The sequence below is a fragment of the Gossypium hirsutum genome, chromosome A07, assembly GCF_007990345.1.
Source record: "Gossypium hirsutum isolate 1008001.06 chromosome A07, Gossypium_hirsutum_v2.1, whole genome shotgun sequence".
In the NCBI taxonomy this organism is placed as follows: domain Eukaryota; kingdom Viridiplantae; phylum Streptophyta; class Magnoliopsida; order Malvales; family Malvaceae; genus Gossypium; species Gossypium hirsutum.
This window is the reverse complement of record NC_053430.1, coordinates 50476448-50492711: the sequence shown is the minus strand read 5'-3', so window position 1 is coordinate 50492711 and position 16264 is coordinate 50476448. Positions and strand designations below refer to the sequence as shown.

Genomic DNA, 16264 nt, shown 5'->3' with positions numbered 1-16264 from the left:
CATCCAGCTTCTACACACCATCTCCGTCCAACCCTACACTCTATGTGGGGATATAATCAACCCACCCATCCCTATACTCCAAGAAGTACCGAGTGTGGAACTAGACAATAATTTACAGTCGAGCTACTAGTAAATTAGGCTCGAATTCTTTCAGTAACTTCCTCCGAACAATATCAACCCCCAACCCAATGCAATGCAACATATAGTTATGACATACTATAACATGGTAATAGTACATAGAATATCAGTTCAGTGAAACATCATCATGCTCGATAACATGTATACATATAAATTAGTCATACAGTTATTTCATTTAGTTAAGGGTCTAGGTAAGCTTACCGACCCTACAGTAGTTCACAGTCGTCTTAAACTACCCGTGCAACCTTGTCAACAAATCAGTGAAAATGAGCTCACACGCCCATGTTGTTTGCCTGTTTGGGCCCACACGCTCGTGTGGCCCACATGTTCCAAATCGGTCGAGCTCGTATCTCGTACACGACTTACCTGGCCATCACACGGTCGTGTCTGATGCCACGGTCTGGCTTCATCGATCACACGCACGTGTTAGGGCACACGGGCAACCACACGCCCGTGTGGCATCAATAGTGAGGTTTTTGGCTTTTGCTGAAACCTTATTTTCTATACAATCGAGTACACACCTGGTTTCGTTTGAAGCTATACCAACTCTGAGCGCTCCAGAACCTAAAAGTCAATAATCCAATTCTAATTTTAGAGATATACAAAACTTGAATCGGGATTATAACACTACGAAAAACTCACCGAATCAGCTAGCACTAATACGCACTTACCATCAATGAACCGGAATTCCTAACGCTCTAACCGTTGTGGCGCACCAACAGGTTACTGACCTTCACCTAATGAAATGACAAAACAATCCTTCATCAACACTTATCCAAAAACATCAATGCTTAAGTAAAACCCAACACTTACCGAACACGCTGACGTCGTACAAAACCAAACGAGTTAATGGCAAGGGAAACGAAAAGAAAAAAAAAGATGAGATGGGGAAGAAAATGAAACAAAGATCAAAAGAGGAAAAAGGAGCAGAATTTCGGCAGGGAATTGACGTTAGAAGAAAAAGGGAAAAATTTTGGGAGTTTCAAAATACAAAATAAAAACATAAAAATTAGATTTTTGGATGAACCCCAACATCCCCTAATTCACTCCTAAGATCTCTCCACCTCACTCCCCACTACACCTAACTACTCAGAATCCACATTAACTTAAACTCTTGCCAAAACCAATAGCAAAAATTATCCCCTTTGCACACGCAAGGATTTGAACACCAGACCTCAAGCATACCAACACTCCTCTAAACCACCGGACCAGTAGGCTTATTCTATTAGCATTTTACAAACAATCAATTATAAGCCTATTGAACCTAGTTAAGGCTTCATTCAGAAAAATACCAAAATTTGCCCAAGCTAGAGCTTGAATTTAGGACATCACACACACACACATACCCAGAATACATAACCACTAAAGTTGACAGATATTTGTGTCACATTTTAATAGAATCAAAAATATAAATTTTTGGGGCGTTACATACCCGAATTGGTACTCCATCTACGAAAACAAATAACTTATTAGAATAGTATCATTAGAAAAAATAATATCAAATAATTGTTATAACGAGTAAAATTTTGTCACCTATTCATCAGTGAAAATATATATGCTTAGTGACTAACCGATACCAAGAATGTTATCCGGTAAAGAGCCCAAGACTACAGCAATATGAGGCATCTACCTATTTCCAAGGCAGAAGGCTTTGTCGCCCGACAAAGCTCGCAATACAACGTAGCCAATATTGCGAAATCCCAACTATACGAGTAGACATTATGCAAATCAATTAATAAGGGCATGTACATCAAATGAACCTTGTTATTGTTTACATCCGACATGAGTACACCCCTTATAATGTGCATAGTGTACACTCGAGTAGTGCACATCACATCTTGCTCAGTCGCATTAATTAATAAATGCTCAAAATTAGCTTTTAGCCATGAAAATCTCAATCCTATAAATTTCAACTCAGCAGCACCAGACAAGACTCCTAGTAGGTTATTACAAAGGGCAGTCAGCTCAGAGATCATACTTACGCCCATTACTGCACTCCTTTCGATTGGGACCCCAAGTTGCAGTGCAACATCCTCCAGAATGACAGTACATTCCACACACTGCAAAAGAAAAGTGTGGATCTTTGGGCACCAACACTTGACCAAATTAAGTCGTACCATAAATCAAACGTCCGGATCAATGTTATTGACCCGAATCTGGCTAACTCCAAGTATGACATCAGTTGTTCATCCGGGGGATATCCTAAACCATTCACACAACCCCTCAATGTATGGTACAGGCTCTGACACTATTAAATTATAGAAAATAGTTATTATAACATAATTTAATTCCGTAAATAACATGAAAATTTTTATAAAGGAACCCGTGAATAACAAATAACAATTTATTACCATCTTATTAACTGTGTTTGATATGTGGTCATCTTTATTAATCAAAGAACCCATTTTAATATTTGCAATTTTAAAAAAATTGATAATTAATTTCTAAGTTTGTTCCATTTTAAATATTTATCAAAATATCTAAATGTGATACAATAAATTTTACAATAAATACATTACAAAAATTTCATTACAAAAATACTATACAGTTTTATTCACATCATATTTTTTGCTATACTATTAAGTATATAATTAAGAAAATAAAAATATCTCATAAATTCCAACTCAATGGTCTCATTCATAAATTCCAACTCAATGGTCCCATCTTTTAACTACATAAAAAACAAAAAAAAAAAGATTATGTTAAAATAATAAATATTATCAAAACAAAATAAACTTAATTGGACTATATATTGCTATGTGCATCTAATATTAAACCTAAAAAAAATTGCCAATAAAAAAATATAACAGAAACATAACATAAGCTATCTCAACATAATAAACCTATTAAATACGAATATTGTTATTATTATTATTACTTTGAAATAAATAGATTGGGTTTTTGCTTATCATTAATCCAAAACAAAAAACTTAAAAAATAGATATAAGTCCAAAAAAACCAAAAAAAAAACTCAAACAAATCTAAAACACACATGGCAAATAAATTACGTAAAAAACAAAACATAGAGGATTCTACATAAATACTAATGTTGTTATTTAAATATAATATAAAAATAAAAAAATTACGAATGAAAATATAAAATAGAAACATACCTAACCAAAATAATACCTAAATTTTTTTTTTCCTTTTTTACTGAAATAATACCTTATAAAAATAAAAAAATCTAAAATCTAAAATAAATAAAAAAACATAAAAAATTAACATTTATAACAAAAAAGCCACTAAATTTAAACAATACATTTTTTTTATTTTTTTAAACACTAAATCCTCATAACCCCCAAATACAACCCCTTAATTTTTTTTTCAAACTCCAAACACAACCCCAAATTAAATCCCTTTTTCTTCCCTTTCTATTTATAAGGTCTCCAAAACATAAGTCACACGACCGGTGATGGTCCCGTCCCATCACTGCAGAAGAGACTGGTGTCGCGCCTATTAGGTGGCCTTCACCTTCGACTGTCCGGGGTTGAGTTGGATTTGGGTCTTATACAAGTCATATTCAACCTGTATTTTTTTGGTGTTGCCTATCAACAAGCCATGACCTATTAATATATATATATATATATATATATTAAAAATGGCTGTTAGAATTTAGGGGTGGTGCCGCCTATGCACCACCCTCCACTAACCAATTCATACCATTCTCGTAAATAATTCCCCATTCAGTCATTTTCGAATTTAATATAATAAAATGTAATATTGGGGTAAAAAAGCCCACATTTGACTTTAAAAAGACTTTGTTCTTTATTGCAATTTTGATCTTTTTATTATACTTATATTTGAGATTTACTCTTTATATTTTAGTTTAATATAATTTAATTTTGTAATTTTACAACGACGTTAGTTCATCCAAATAGTTAGCATATTTAGCTTTTTCAATTAAAATGATGATATGAAACACATTTCTAACACACACAAAGTTTTGTCTAAGCATTTTAAGTGGAATGATTAAAGGTGTCAACTATTTGGACTAACTAATTATTTATAGAAGTATAGGAACCAAATTATTTCAAATTAAAATATAACTATGAAATCCTAAATTTAAGCATAGTAGAAAAATCATAATAATAATTTGACCTAAAACAATCTATGCCCAACACAATAAAAAGTTTTGTATTTTTTTTAAAAAAAATATTGTTTTCAACTAAATTTTATTAAATTGGTTCAATTAGTTATCTATTTATCCAGAGTGAAGCGGGGATAGAAAATCAGTTCATTAATAATAATTATATTTTTAAAATATAAATTAAAATGATAGTAATGTATTATTATAGATAAAAAAATAAAATTTTATATTAGTGGTTTTTTTTAATTATTATTATTATTGATAACAGAAGAAAATGGTAAATTACACTGTAAGTGAATAAACTATGCTTTAATTTTTTTTTCCATCATCAAACAAATGAGTCGTGATACAAGCAGTGGCGGAGCCACGTTGAGGGCCAGGGGGCTAAAGTTAAAAATATTTTAATTTAGTCCTTTGTAAATTTACACCATGGCCTTCCCAAAAATATAAGTAGGGATCCTAAGGTTTAAAATTTTTGTAATTTTTCTTTTTGTATATATATTATAGCTCTCCTAATAATATAAGTAGGCCACTCTAATATTTTTATACGATTAAAAATAATATTAAAAAAATTATTTTTAATAAAATTAAAGAGAAAATTTTCTTGAAAAAGTTAAATTACTCATAATGACTTTTGAATGATATTTTTATTGAATAATAATAAATTAATGTTTATTTAATAGTTTACTTAACATAATAATATTTTATAAGTAATATAATATATATATATATATATATATAAAGAAAAGAAAAGATGAAGAGATTTTTATAATCTTTCTTCTTCGTATTAATGCTTAGCAAGAAAAGAAGAAAAAAAATTATTTATCATTTTTCCTCCAAATTTGAAGTATAAGATATATTTTTCTTCAAACTTTTAATAGATTTTGAATATTTGAAACTTGTTTTTACATATATGTACCAATAGTTTTTTTTTACTTTATCAATTATATTAAAAGTTGCCATTGAAGGATATTGATGGAACTTGGAAGCTTATAAAATTAAGTGAAATGTATATATTTTTAAATGGAAAATGATTAGGAGATGGTTTTTAACTTGTTAAAAGTGTAAAAATAAAACAAACATAGTTAGATAATGTTATAATCAGATTCGGCCAAAGTGAATGGGAGGAAGGAAACCTTGATTACTTTACTTAAATTATGTCAAATGATAGCTTGTGAAGCAGTGAGCATTTCTGTGAAAATGGAATAAAAAATGGTTAACTAAGTCAAATGATAGTTATTTCGTCTTAATTGTTGGAATACTGCTTCTTTTGAATATATTTTTTTTATGTTTGAATCAACTGTCATGTTGGAATACTGTTTCTTTTGAATTGATTATTAATATTTTTAAATCGATTGTTACATAACACTTCTAATTTTAGCTTAGCCCCCGTCCCAAGATTAATATCCTGGCTCCGCCACTGGATATGAAGGAATTAAGGGTGAGCGTTCGATTGAATCGAATGAAAATATTTTGAGTTGGTGAGTCATATTTTATCACCCTAACTCGATTTAAATTTTTTTTGAATCGAATCAATTCAAGTGAAATGAAATTCGAGTCAAGTCGAATAGAGTAAAATTGTTCAAATTAAAATAAAAAAAATTAAACATGTTACCGTATAATTAATTACATGTTAGAGCACATAAATTTAAAACTATATATATTTGAAAACTTTTTTAAAGCAAAATAATAAAAAATAAGATACTTTAGTATTATAAACTTGAATCATTAATTAACTTATTTACGTCTCCAAAATTATTATTTTAGAAAAAAATTTATAATTTTCCTAAAAAATAAATTTTAAAATTTTTATAAATATTTTTAATTTTAAAAAAATATTTTAAATTTTTGAAAACTATTTTTTTTGTAATTTTTGTTAAATGAGACCAAATTGCTCATTTTCAAAATTGACAATACTAAAGTAGTATTTACACTAATATGTTATTTGAATTATTCAAGTTATTCAAATTATAAAAATCAATTCAAATTATTTATTTAAATATACTCAAATAACTCAATTAAATTAAACCAAATTTTTTTTAATTAAATCAAATTTTACTCGCCCAAAATAAAATCACAATAAATTACTTTCACTGCACCGCACCCTTTATTTACACTGGAGGGAAAAGGTGCAACATTTTACTTTTATGTCCTAAGTGGCTGAATTTACTGGTTTCAAATCATTCTTTCTGTTGAGCTTGAGATTTCTTTTTTCGGCACAAGCTCTTCTTTGTTTTATTTTATAAGACATTAAAATAAATATTATCAAAATAAATATATAATTCTGAGTTTAAAATAATTTAATAAATATATAATTATTATTACAAAATTTGTATGAATTAATTATAAATGAAAAGATACATGAATAATAAAATTATTATTTAACATAAATAAAATTTAATATGAAATATATTTTCAAGTATTTTTTTGTATAGTTTAATGTCTTTAATAGTCTTTTTTTTGTAACTCCTCAATATTAAAGCTGCCTTTGAATATAAACACATATCTCACCATTGATTTTAATCTTACTACTATAACATTCATTACAAAAATTAATTTTATCGTTACCACTATTTTTAATCTCACGTCCATCCAAAGGAAATCTTCTCAATTTAATCATGATTATAAAAAATCAACTGAACACCAATTCAATTAATAAATTACCAAAATACCCCTTTATGTACTAAGCAAGTTAATTTTATTGTGTGAGTTATCTTTTTACATTTTATAAATAAATAAAAACTTGAATGATACAATGAATTTAAACATTTAATTTTACTATTTAAATAAAAATATTTTAATTTTTTATGAATTTATATATTTGTTACATAAATTTTTTTTCTTGCGGTTGCTCCATAAAATTATCCCCTCAAATCAAAACACATTAGATGCAACATGGAGTCGCTCCATTTCATCAATCGAACAGGATTTAAGTTTTTTTTTTTAATTAAGATATCATTTTATTCTTTAAAATACATTAAATTATCACAATTTTTTAAAATAATTTATTAATTAAACTTTAAATAAAACTATTTTTATTATTTACAGGTCTATCTCATCTTGTGCCCAAGTCAATCCCCATTGTGCCTAAGGTTACATACATAATATTAAAAAAATAATAAAAATGATGGCATTGCCTTACAATTACTTTGAAGCACAACAAATACATACACAATACATAAGGGGCAATACTATTCACATATGCAATATTATTTGTTTGAAACACCCCTATTTCTGTAAATGCAAGACCAACAATCTTTGCAAATGAAATTTAATCCAAAACTGGGTGTCTATGCAGAGAGGGAGGAGAAACAAGTTTAAGGCACTTGATTATACATTCCAGCTTCGGTCTCTACTCAACAGATGATTCAGATGCTGAGTCATCAGTAGTAGAATTAGAGAGAGTCTCCAGTTGGCTTCCATTTTCACTATCTGAAGTTGCTGCTGGTTTCTCTTCAACAGGTTGTTTCAAGAACCAATACATGATACTTGCAGTCAATGTGAGGATCATCTTTTGATTTACCTGAAATGTTGTTCCCGTCATGTTAAACATAGAAAGCTAATGAATAAAAGATTCCATCTTTGGATTATACGACATCGTTGTGACGCCTTAACAGAAAATGATACCTCAATTATGTCTTCAGGAAGCAGAAATATTGAGCACCCAAGCTTCCTGGCAATACTGATGATGTAGGTGGCATTCATCTTTTTCTGCTCATCTGAGATGCTCCCAAGTTGGGGGCAACGTTAGTAAAATTACTAGGTGGTGTAAAAGAATAACTATAAATCATGCAGGAAGTACATAGTTCAAGAACTTAAAATTTGCTTCTAAGGACGGGCCACCATAGGTTTGCTAGAAAATATCAAAACCAAGTAGAATAAATAAAAGCATGGCATGTCTAGTATGATTGTTTTTGTAAATAAAAATCTGTTAATGCGTAAACTTGAAACTAAGGTAGCCGAAATTTGAAGAAACCACTGCGTAGGGCAATTCAAACTTCCACATGTCAAGAAGAAAAGGTGGGGGAAGCTTAAACACATGAACTTTATCAAAGAATAGTAAGAACATACCGGTTACTCCTTCCGTAACAAGACTCCAATTTACGGATCTAGGTTGAACAGCACTAAGAAGCTCAAGGAAAAATATGCCATCTGACAAGCTCTTGTCCTGGAAAATGCAAATTGCAATGAGATATAAACTAAACAATGGTTTACATGAATATTGCTAAAACCTGGAACTGTCCCACAAATACTTGTTTACGTCATTCATGCGCCACCTGATCATAAGCCACGCTACAACTAGAAGAGAAAACTTTTGCTAAATCATTTTTATTAGTTGACGACAGAAAAAATCGTTCTGATTTTATTTTTCTGGAGAACAATAAAACCATTAGGGAATCCAAAAATAGCTGTTTAACATAAGTTGAGACACCGGCATTGATGTGCAACAGTTCTAAATGTCATGTGCAGCAAAGGCCTAAAAAATGCATCAAGTCTAGTGTAAATTCATTTCAGCTGTAGTCATGAGCAAAAACCCGGAGGCTAAAATCAGATATTTGTAAATCAAACTACCATTTAAAGCTATCTATAGGAAGAATACCTTGAAACTATCCATGCGACTCTGACTTCCTGAGTTGCTTACTTTGGTATTGGCCCACCTTAGGATATCAACATCAGTAATTTCTTTTCCATGGGAATGGGATCTTAGATTCTTCAGAAGTTGAAGAATGTTGAATCTCATCAATTGCCACAAATAAGCTGAATAGAAAAACCAACATTCTGTCAAGAGAGGGCTAAACTGGTTCCAATACAAGTTCAAGAATACCGCAATAAGTATTCGAACTGCTTTCAAGACAACAATTGAAATTCTCATGGCAGATAACATACCCAATATTAGTTTTTTATTTCCTTGAACAATGTCATTTCCAGCAATATTAACCAGGGAAAATTTTAATTGTTTCCCTATTTTAACAACTTGGTTACAGTTTTCTACTTTCTTGAATGGCAACTTAATAGGAGGCTTGTTAGCAACCTTCCAATTAACAATCCCAGGTGACACCTTATCAAGGGTCTCGAGAAGTATCCACCTGCACAGGAAAAAATAAATTAGACACTTAATCATTTTAGCTTCGAGATAGAAATGAAAACTTAAAAACTGGCAACATTTACTGATTTCAAATGTAGGAAACATAGTTGTAAGCCATCATAAGGTTTTTATACAGAATATTTATAGAAGATTTCAATCTTGCAGAATTACTATATTTCAGATAGTTTATTAATGTACTAGAATTTCAAACAGGAACAATAGCACAGATTTTTCAATGTGAAGTAGAATGCAATTTGGGCGCCATTGGTTGATACTTCTGCTTAGTCTTCTTTTTCTTTTTGGAATGCAAAAAAATAGAAAGCTAGAGGAAAATGATTAAAATGAATAGAAAACAAAGCAAAAGCAAGGTAAAAGGAGCCTTAATTTTTCACGAGCTCAGGAAAAACACCATATCACAATTATGTTTGTGCACTTAAGATCATAGGAACATATTAGACTTGCCCATTTCTAAGATCTTCAAAGACATTGTCAATATATGTTGAATTTCCAAGACTATTAATCCAGAAGCGAAATACTCTTTCCTCTCTAGAAACTTGAGCATCATCTGGTAGAGTTTCAAGAAAAGATATCTGTTTTGTTTGAGTTGAAAGGCCATTCCTGCAAGTAAGATACAGTATTAGCTTTCACATCTTGAACTCATTATCAGTTATACCAAACAAAGAAAAACATCATAATCCATCAATTTGTAATATTCTGCTTATGTGAAATTTCCAAATGGTTTATAGACAGTTTGTATTCTCAGCAGTTGATGTGACACAGTTGACATATTCTACTGGAAACATATGGAGAAAGATAAATGAATAGACACAGAGAATAAAACAAGCTTTGTAAACTTAGAGAAAGAGAAAGACATGTTAAGTACAAATTTAAACATCACTTATGTTGTTGCGGACCATGTATGGCAATGCCACAAACACATCTATAATTGCTGTTAAAAGTTTTAAGGGTTTGAAACTTTATGCTACAAATTATTTTTTAAAAGTTCAAAATTATCAAATTTGTATTAGGAAGTAGAACCAGCCTTGGAAGAATTTAATAAATCTTTCCAATGCTGCCAGATTTCCCATATCATATGCATAAAGGGTAATAAAAATTAACATGGAATTGTAAACATTAGAAGTACAAAAAGCGTATTCACTTTATATTCAAGTTAGATATGATCTCTGGAAAAAGGGGTGCTCTTAAGTCTCACCTGTGCTGGAAAACATGTGCAACGAAAGCAAGATTAAGATTGGGGGAACCATCCACAATATCTTTTGCAGTTAAGTATCGTTTGCATCCCATCCTATCTGCATGATCAAGAACCAGCTTTGCTCTCTGTAATGGATCTTTGACAGCCAATGTAGAGGGATTACTATGCTCAGGTGCAAGAACATTTAAAAGGTGTGCATAAGCCTCTGCATCCTGCAGGTTGAATATCATATGATCAAAGATGGACAAAAAAGGGTCTCCATATATTATTCCAGCTTGCAACTAGACCCAAGTCGTGGTTTCATTTACTATTAGCATAGACAAATTAAGGAAGCAAAAGCATTATATATGGTTAGGTCCCATTTAGTTTGAGACTAGATCTTTTATGGTGGTTTTAAGAAGTTTGAATGTAAATTAGATTCTAGCTAATGATGTAATTAGGAAAAGACAGAAGAGGTTGAACAAGCATCTACCTAGATAAGGATCGATTGCAGTATATGAGGATATTGCATAAGCATAAGGGAAAAATAATTGTTGGGAAATTTGAAAAGCTAAAACAAATTTCTATCTTACCTTTACATCAGTAGAGAAATTTGTAACTGTTTTCTTGTATGAAGATTTGTTCAGTTGAAAATTCATCCACCTCAGCAAGATCTTCTCTGGTGGTAAACTCATCAATTCTTCCACGTCCTGTTGGTTTAAGAACAAGCAAATATATTCGGAAGAAGTCTATCAAAACCTAGAAAAAGCATCGAAGTTCTGGCTTATTTGTTTAAAGTTTGAAAAGGGGAGGCGTAAAAATGAAATACAAATTCAAGACACAGTGGGCATATTTAAGGAGAGACCACGGTTATCACATATAGTATTTACCAAGTTAGAGATTTCATTTTCCTCCAAGTAGTACTTTTCCTTAAAATGTTCCGTAAAACAAGTATAGTCAAATGAACTGGTATTCTTGTGAAACATTATATTACCTTACTATCATCAACAAGCTCCACCAACTGAGGTGTTTTCTTCAAGTTGAGGTCTGCCAACAGTTGTATCTAAAACAGCATAGTTTTTCAGCAGGCCATTTTAAGTATCAAGGTTGCAAAATTTTAATTGCTTTGGATTATACAATAATTTGAGAGATCAAGTTACCTTTATAATTTGAGAAATCAATCCAAGCACAAGATGTCTCTGTAAAAGGAACCCGATACGATATCATTCTCGCTAATCATTTCCAAAGTATGTACTTTAAATAATTTCAGTAAGAGGTGATCAAACAAAACATGTTCTGGAAAGTAAAGTTTCAGAGTGGAACAGGAGTGAAGCAAGAATAAGAAAGGGTTTAGATTTTGGTTTAGCATTAATAAACAGATAAATGCTCTACCTAGTCCAGGCCAAATATGAGAAGCAATGAGCTTCCCAATACCAATCATTGTATTGAAAAACAGTTAAGAAGTGAAGAGAATAGCATTAAAGATTGCCACATTGGCCACAGCTCTGGGAATAACAAAAACAACAAAAGTAATGAAGCATGCTTTAAAAATAATGCTTTTATCCAACATGTCTTTCTTAAACTCAAGTGAAAATCTAACCATCAAATAAACTAGTTCAGCAATGCAACAGACCAACAGTATAAGTATACGCATACCCTTCCTTCAATGAAATCTTGTGTTCCTATATTGACTACAGTGCAGCCAATAGCCTTGGCAGAGTTGAGACATAGTGTATGGTTTTCATTTCTTTCCCATGGATTGAGCAGTCTCTTAGTATTAATAGCCCTTTCATCAATGGTACCCGGAACTGCTACATTTATCAGTTTGCTGCATTTATTTTGTATAAAAGCTTCAAAAAAACTCTTCTCCCGCTGGCATAAAAACAACAAATCTAATAGTTTTAAAAAGTTAGAAAGAAGGATTTACCAAAGAAGAACTCCATCTTTAACAATCTCAAATAGATCATTTGAGGACGGATCGATGGGTAAGTATTTGTTTAAGAACCCATCTTGAGCGAGATAATTATTGATATGGGCAACGTAGGATGCCTTTTCGGATTCGCTTATGGTGTGAAGCAGAGTAGTTGTAGCTGCCTTGAGGAATGCTGATGAGTTCTTTGCTGGATTTCCTGTCCTAGAGCTTGCATGTGCATGAAGTTTCAGATAAACCTATCCACACAAAACACAGTGATTGATAATCCACTTTCCAGGAAATTTTGAAAAAAAAAAAAGGTTTTCTGAAAAGTTACTTCTGAAACAACAATCCAAATTCAAATTTTCATAAAGTTGAACTTTAAGAAAAAAATATATATATAACGATAAAAAAAAGGATTGGAACACCAAAAAAAACAACAACAAACCTTCAAAAAGGACTCGAAATCGACCTCATCGTTGAAGTTAGGATACAAAGCAGCGATAAAATCTGTAGTTTCTTGGTCACTCAGATTCTCTCCCACAACTTTCAATCTGGATATTCTGGATGCTAAGTCTCCCAGCGTTAGTTTCCCGTTCTCTCTTCGCATACTCGTAAACTGCCAAAAAACAAAGTGTTAGTAACTGCCATCAAAAAAGAAAGAGAAAATTGAAAGAATTGTTGAGTTACATGAGATTTTAAGCTACGAAGTTCGACTTGAGTGAACTGGTTTTGCAGGCATGGATCTGAGACCAAAATGCCTACGTAACCAGACATCTTTGTTTTTATTTAGATCAGAATCTAATGACAAATATTTATGTTTGGCCTGAGTTTGTGAAGATGAAGGAGAAGAGAAGTGGGAGTTGTAGCTGGTATTGGCAAGAGCAACTCTACCTCTGACAATTCATATTATGACCATTCTGTCCCCATTTTTATTTTCTTTTAGGTTAAAATATGTCTATAGTCCTGTACTTTTTAAAAAATAGGAATTTACTCCTTGTACTTGTATTCTAGAAATTTAGTTCCTCTACTATTTAAATTTTAAAATTCAGATGTATACTCTCTCTTTTTTAAAATAAAAAAAAGAATCACTCACTCTTGTTAGTCATGTAAGTAAAAAAAATATTGTAATTAACTTGAATTTAACAAAAAAAAAGTTAACAGTATCAATAGTTGAACTTAAATTTTAAAAATCTAAAAAATAGAGAGATTAAATTCGTGGAAATACAAGAACTGGGACTAAATTTCTAATTTTTAAAAAGTACAGGGACTATATGCATATTTTAACCTTTCTTTTATTTATTCAAATGAATAGTAACTGTGGGCCTTTGCACTTCGAACCACTCGGAGTTGGAAGGATGGATATTGGGTCCACTTTTCTGTTTTCAGAATTCAAATTGAATGTCTATTTCGCCCACCATCTCTAACTGTTGGTTCATATTTTAAATAACAGGTAATTAGTATCTCCACTGTTAGGGGATTTAAGAAAAATGTCTAAGCCAGTTTATATTTTAAAACCTTGCCGAGTGTGATTTTTATTAAGGTCACATAATTCGTGAGGGCGGTTTATAGTGTACGGAGTGCGAAGAGATATTAAATTAGGGTTCATCCATACTATGGATAGTGAGGAAAGCCATTATGATTAGTAATTTGAGAAGGTTAAGGTGGCACTTGGATAAAGTTCTAGTATCTAGTTTGTTGTCTATCCCATTCATCTTAGAGGAGAGGGGGAGCAATTTGAGTGGACCTTTTATCTCATAATTACTTTCTTGTAGAGTTTAATTTCATACTTCATATAGGGAGTGAGTCGATTGTGACTTTCTTGAGGTTGGTGAGTCTAGAAGTTGAGATCATTAAATGAGATTGAACATGATGTAATGGTTATCCTAGAGAACATTATGGCTATACCTCTCTAGTATCTGTAATGGTGTGAGCTTTATTCCTAAGGTGTTAAGAGATATTCTAATATAAGGATATTATATTTTCCCCTTTAATTAAAAAGAAATTTATAAAGTGAGCTTCTATGAGACTATTAGTAGGGGAATAAGGTGGCATCTCTTTAGCGAAGACAGAGGCTATTGTTGTTCGAGATATTAATGTTGGGGTACCATGATTACTTGTGTAGTACTTTCAAATTTTCAAAACTACACTTTTAATAAGCATAGTTGCTTGCTTTTGACGTGGTGTGGTTTAACTAACCAATAATTATACAGCTTCTAAAGGTTTCCTATTGTTATATCTCTACTTTAATTTGGACCCGGTTGAACCCTCTATTGGTATTGTTACCTTGGCTTCACATTCAATGTGGGCCAAAGGAATGTTCTCTTTGAGAACCTTGGTTGTGTGGGTTGGAGCACTCTCAGTGCTATATATTGGTTGTGTAGGTTGAAATGCACATTTGTGCAATGATTATATACTTACTTGGTTGTGTTGGATGAAATTCTCGAGTTTTTTAGTCCTGTTTTACTAAGGTTACGAAGGGCCTAATAAGACGAATGAATTCAAAAATGTCTAGTAAGATACAAAAATTGCACATTTGTAAGTACGAAGGATAAAAATGAATTTATGAGATTTATGAAATGAAGTGAATTAAAATGTACTTGTTACTCTAGTTTATAAGATGAATGAAGTTGACCATCTCTTTATAAAATATGCTTATATGATATTACTTGTCATTTTTATTTTAGAAACTACCTTGATGATCCTTGTTTTAATTGTGTTTACCTTTGCGCAATGATTAATGGTCTGTCGTAATTTGATATGTCAAATTACGTTCTCCAATACACTGAGGAGCTTATTCTCAAGCAATTCAAATGTCTTTTATATGTTTTTTTTCAAATTTTTTGTTCTAAGCATTAATAAATGTATTTTTGTTCAGTTTTACACTATTTTAAGACCCAAATTGGCCAAATGTGCCATAGGGAACCTAATAATGTAATTGAGTTGGTGTAGGGAGACAATAAGGGCTCAAACTCGAGAAGAATGTCATTTAGAATAAGTATTGTGACACCAATGCCATGGAAGTCGTGATATCCCTGAAGGTGCTGAAGTGAAGAAATTCAATCCTTTTCTAATGCTCCAAAATCCTAATTTAGCTACTATTTTGGGTATCGCAATACCGCTGCTTGATGGGTGAAAAAACTATAATGAAAATTTTATGTCCAAACAAGCTTAAGTCTTTGTTTTCATTTAAGGGTATAACGGTAAATGTTAGGTTAAAAATTAGTAGACTATAAATATTATTTTATAAGCTTTGGAAAATAGAGATTTTTGGTAGCTGAACATTTCTCCTTAGTTATTCATAGTTTTTAGGTTAGGTTTTGTTTTGTTTTCTTTTCATTTTTAAATTAGGTTTATAAGAGATTTTTTTTTCTATTTCTTCTTTTATTACTAAAGACTATGCAAAAGAAATATGATCAAACTCTTGGGTTTCATTAGATTTCCATCCATTGAATGAGCATTTCTTAAACCATTTACCTTTATTTTATGCTTATAATGTGTTTGTTAAAATGCTTGTTTGAAATTTAAGTTTGATTATGTGTTAAATTGGTTGATGGTTGATTGATTAGTTATCTGTTAGTTTAAGTTAATGTTTATTTTTGATTAATTGATTGTTCGATTATATTGAAATGCTTAATACACTAGAATTGACGTCACTAGTGGAATATTTAGATAAACGAGATCGAGAGGAGAGTTTATCATTAGATAGTTCGATATAATTGTGTCGAATAGTGAGACTGAGAGAAGAACCTAGATAGTATCTTTTAGTCTAGGATGAGACCGAGAGAATATTCTTAGCTAAGGGTGACAAACAATATAATTGGTATAGAGAATATTCTTAGCTAAGGG

General features: G+C 31.2%; 1 protein-coding gene across 1 annotated transcript; it reads right to left on the bottom strand.

Moving 5' to 3' along the window:
• Nucleotides 1-7341: 7341 nt before the first annotated feature.
• On the bottom strand, nucleotides 7342-13311 carry LOC107952753 (fimbrin-2). The gene is made up of 14 exons (XM_016887916.2): nucleotides 13106-13311; nucleotides 12864-13034; nucleotides 12431-12672; nucleotides 12160-12331; nucleotides 11664-11702; nucleotides 11498-11566; nucleotides 11097-11213; nucleotides 10525-10736; nucleotides 9774-9929; nucleotides 9113-9312; nucleotides 8826-8983; nucleotides 8297-8393; nucleotides 7853-7944; nucleotides 7342-7748 (listed from the first exon to the last, which is right to left on the bottom strand). The coding sequence occupies exons 1-14, from the start codon at nucleotides 13190-13192 to the stop codon at nucleotides 7578-7580; spliced, it is 1983 nt and encodes a 660-aa protein (XP_016743405.1). The 5' UTR covers nucleotides 13193-13311; the 3' UTR covers nucleotides 7342-7577.
• Between the last annotated feature and the right edge of the window lie 2953 nt (nucleotides 13312-16264).

What these genes read in the sequence shown, in the direction of transcription:
- LOC107952753 (XM_016887916.2), bottom strand. Translation starts at nt 13,192, where the DNA reads ATGTCTGGTTACGTAGGCATTTTGGTCTCAGATCCATGCCTGCAAAAC. An exon ending in TTTGAAGATCTTAGAAATGG is followed by an intron (nt 9,313 to 9,773) that starts GCAAGTCTAATA and finishes TTTCCTGTGCAG; the next exon opens with GTGGATACTTCTCGAGACCC. An exon ending in AAATAAAAAACTAATATTGG is followed by an intron (nt 8,984 to 9,112) that starts GTATGTTATCTG and finishes TTTTCTATTCAG; the next exon opens with CTTATTTGTGGCAATTGATG.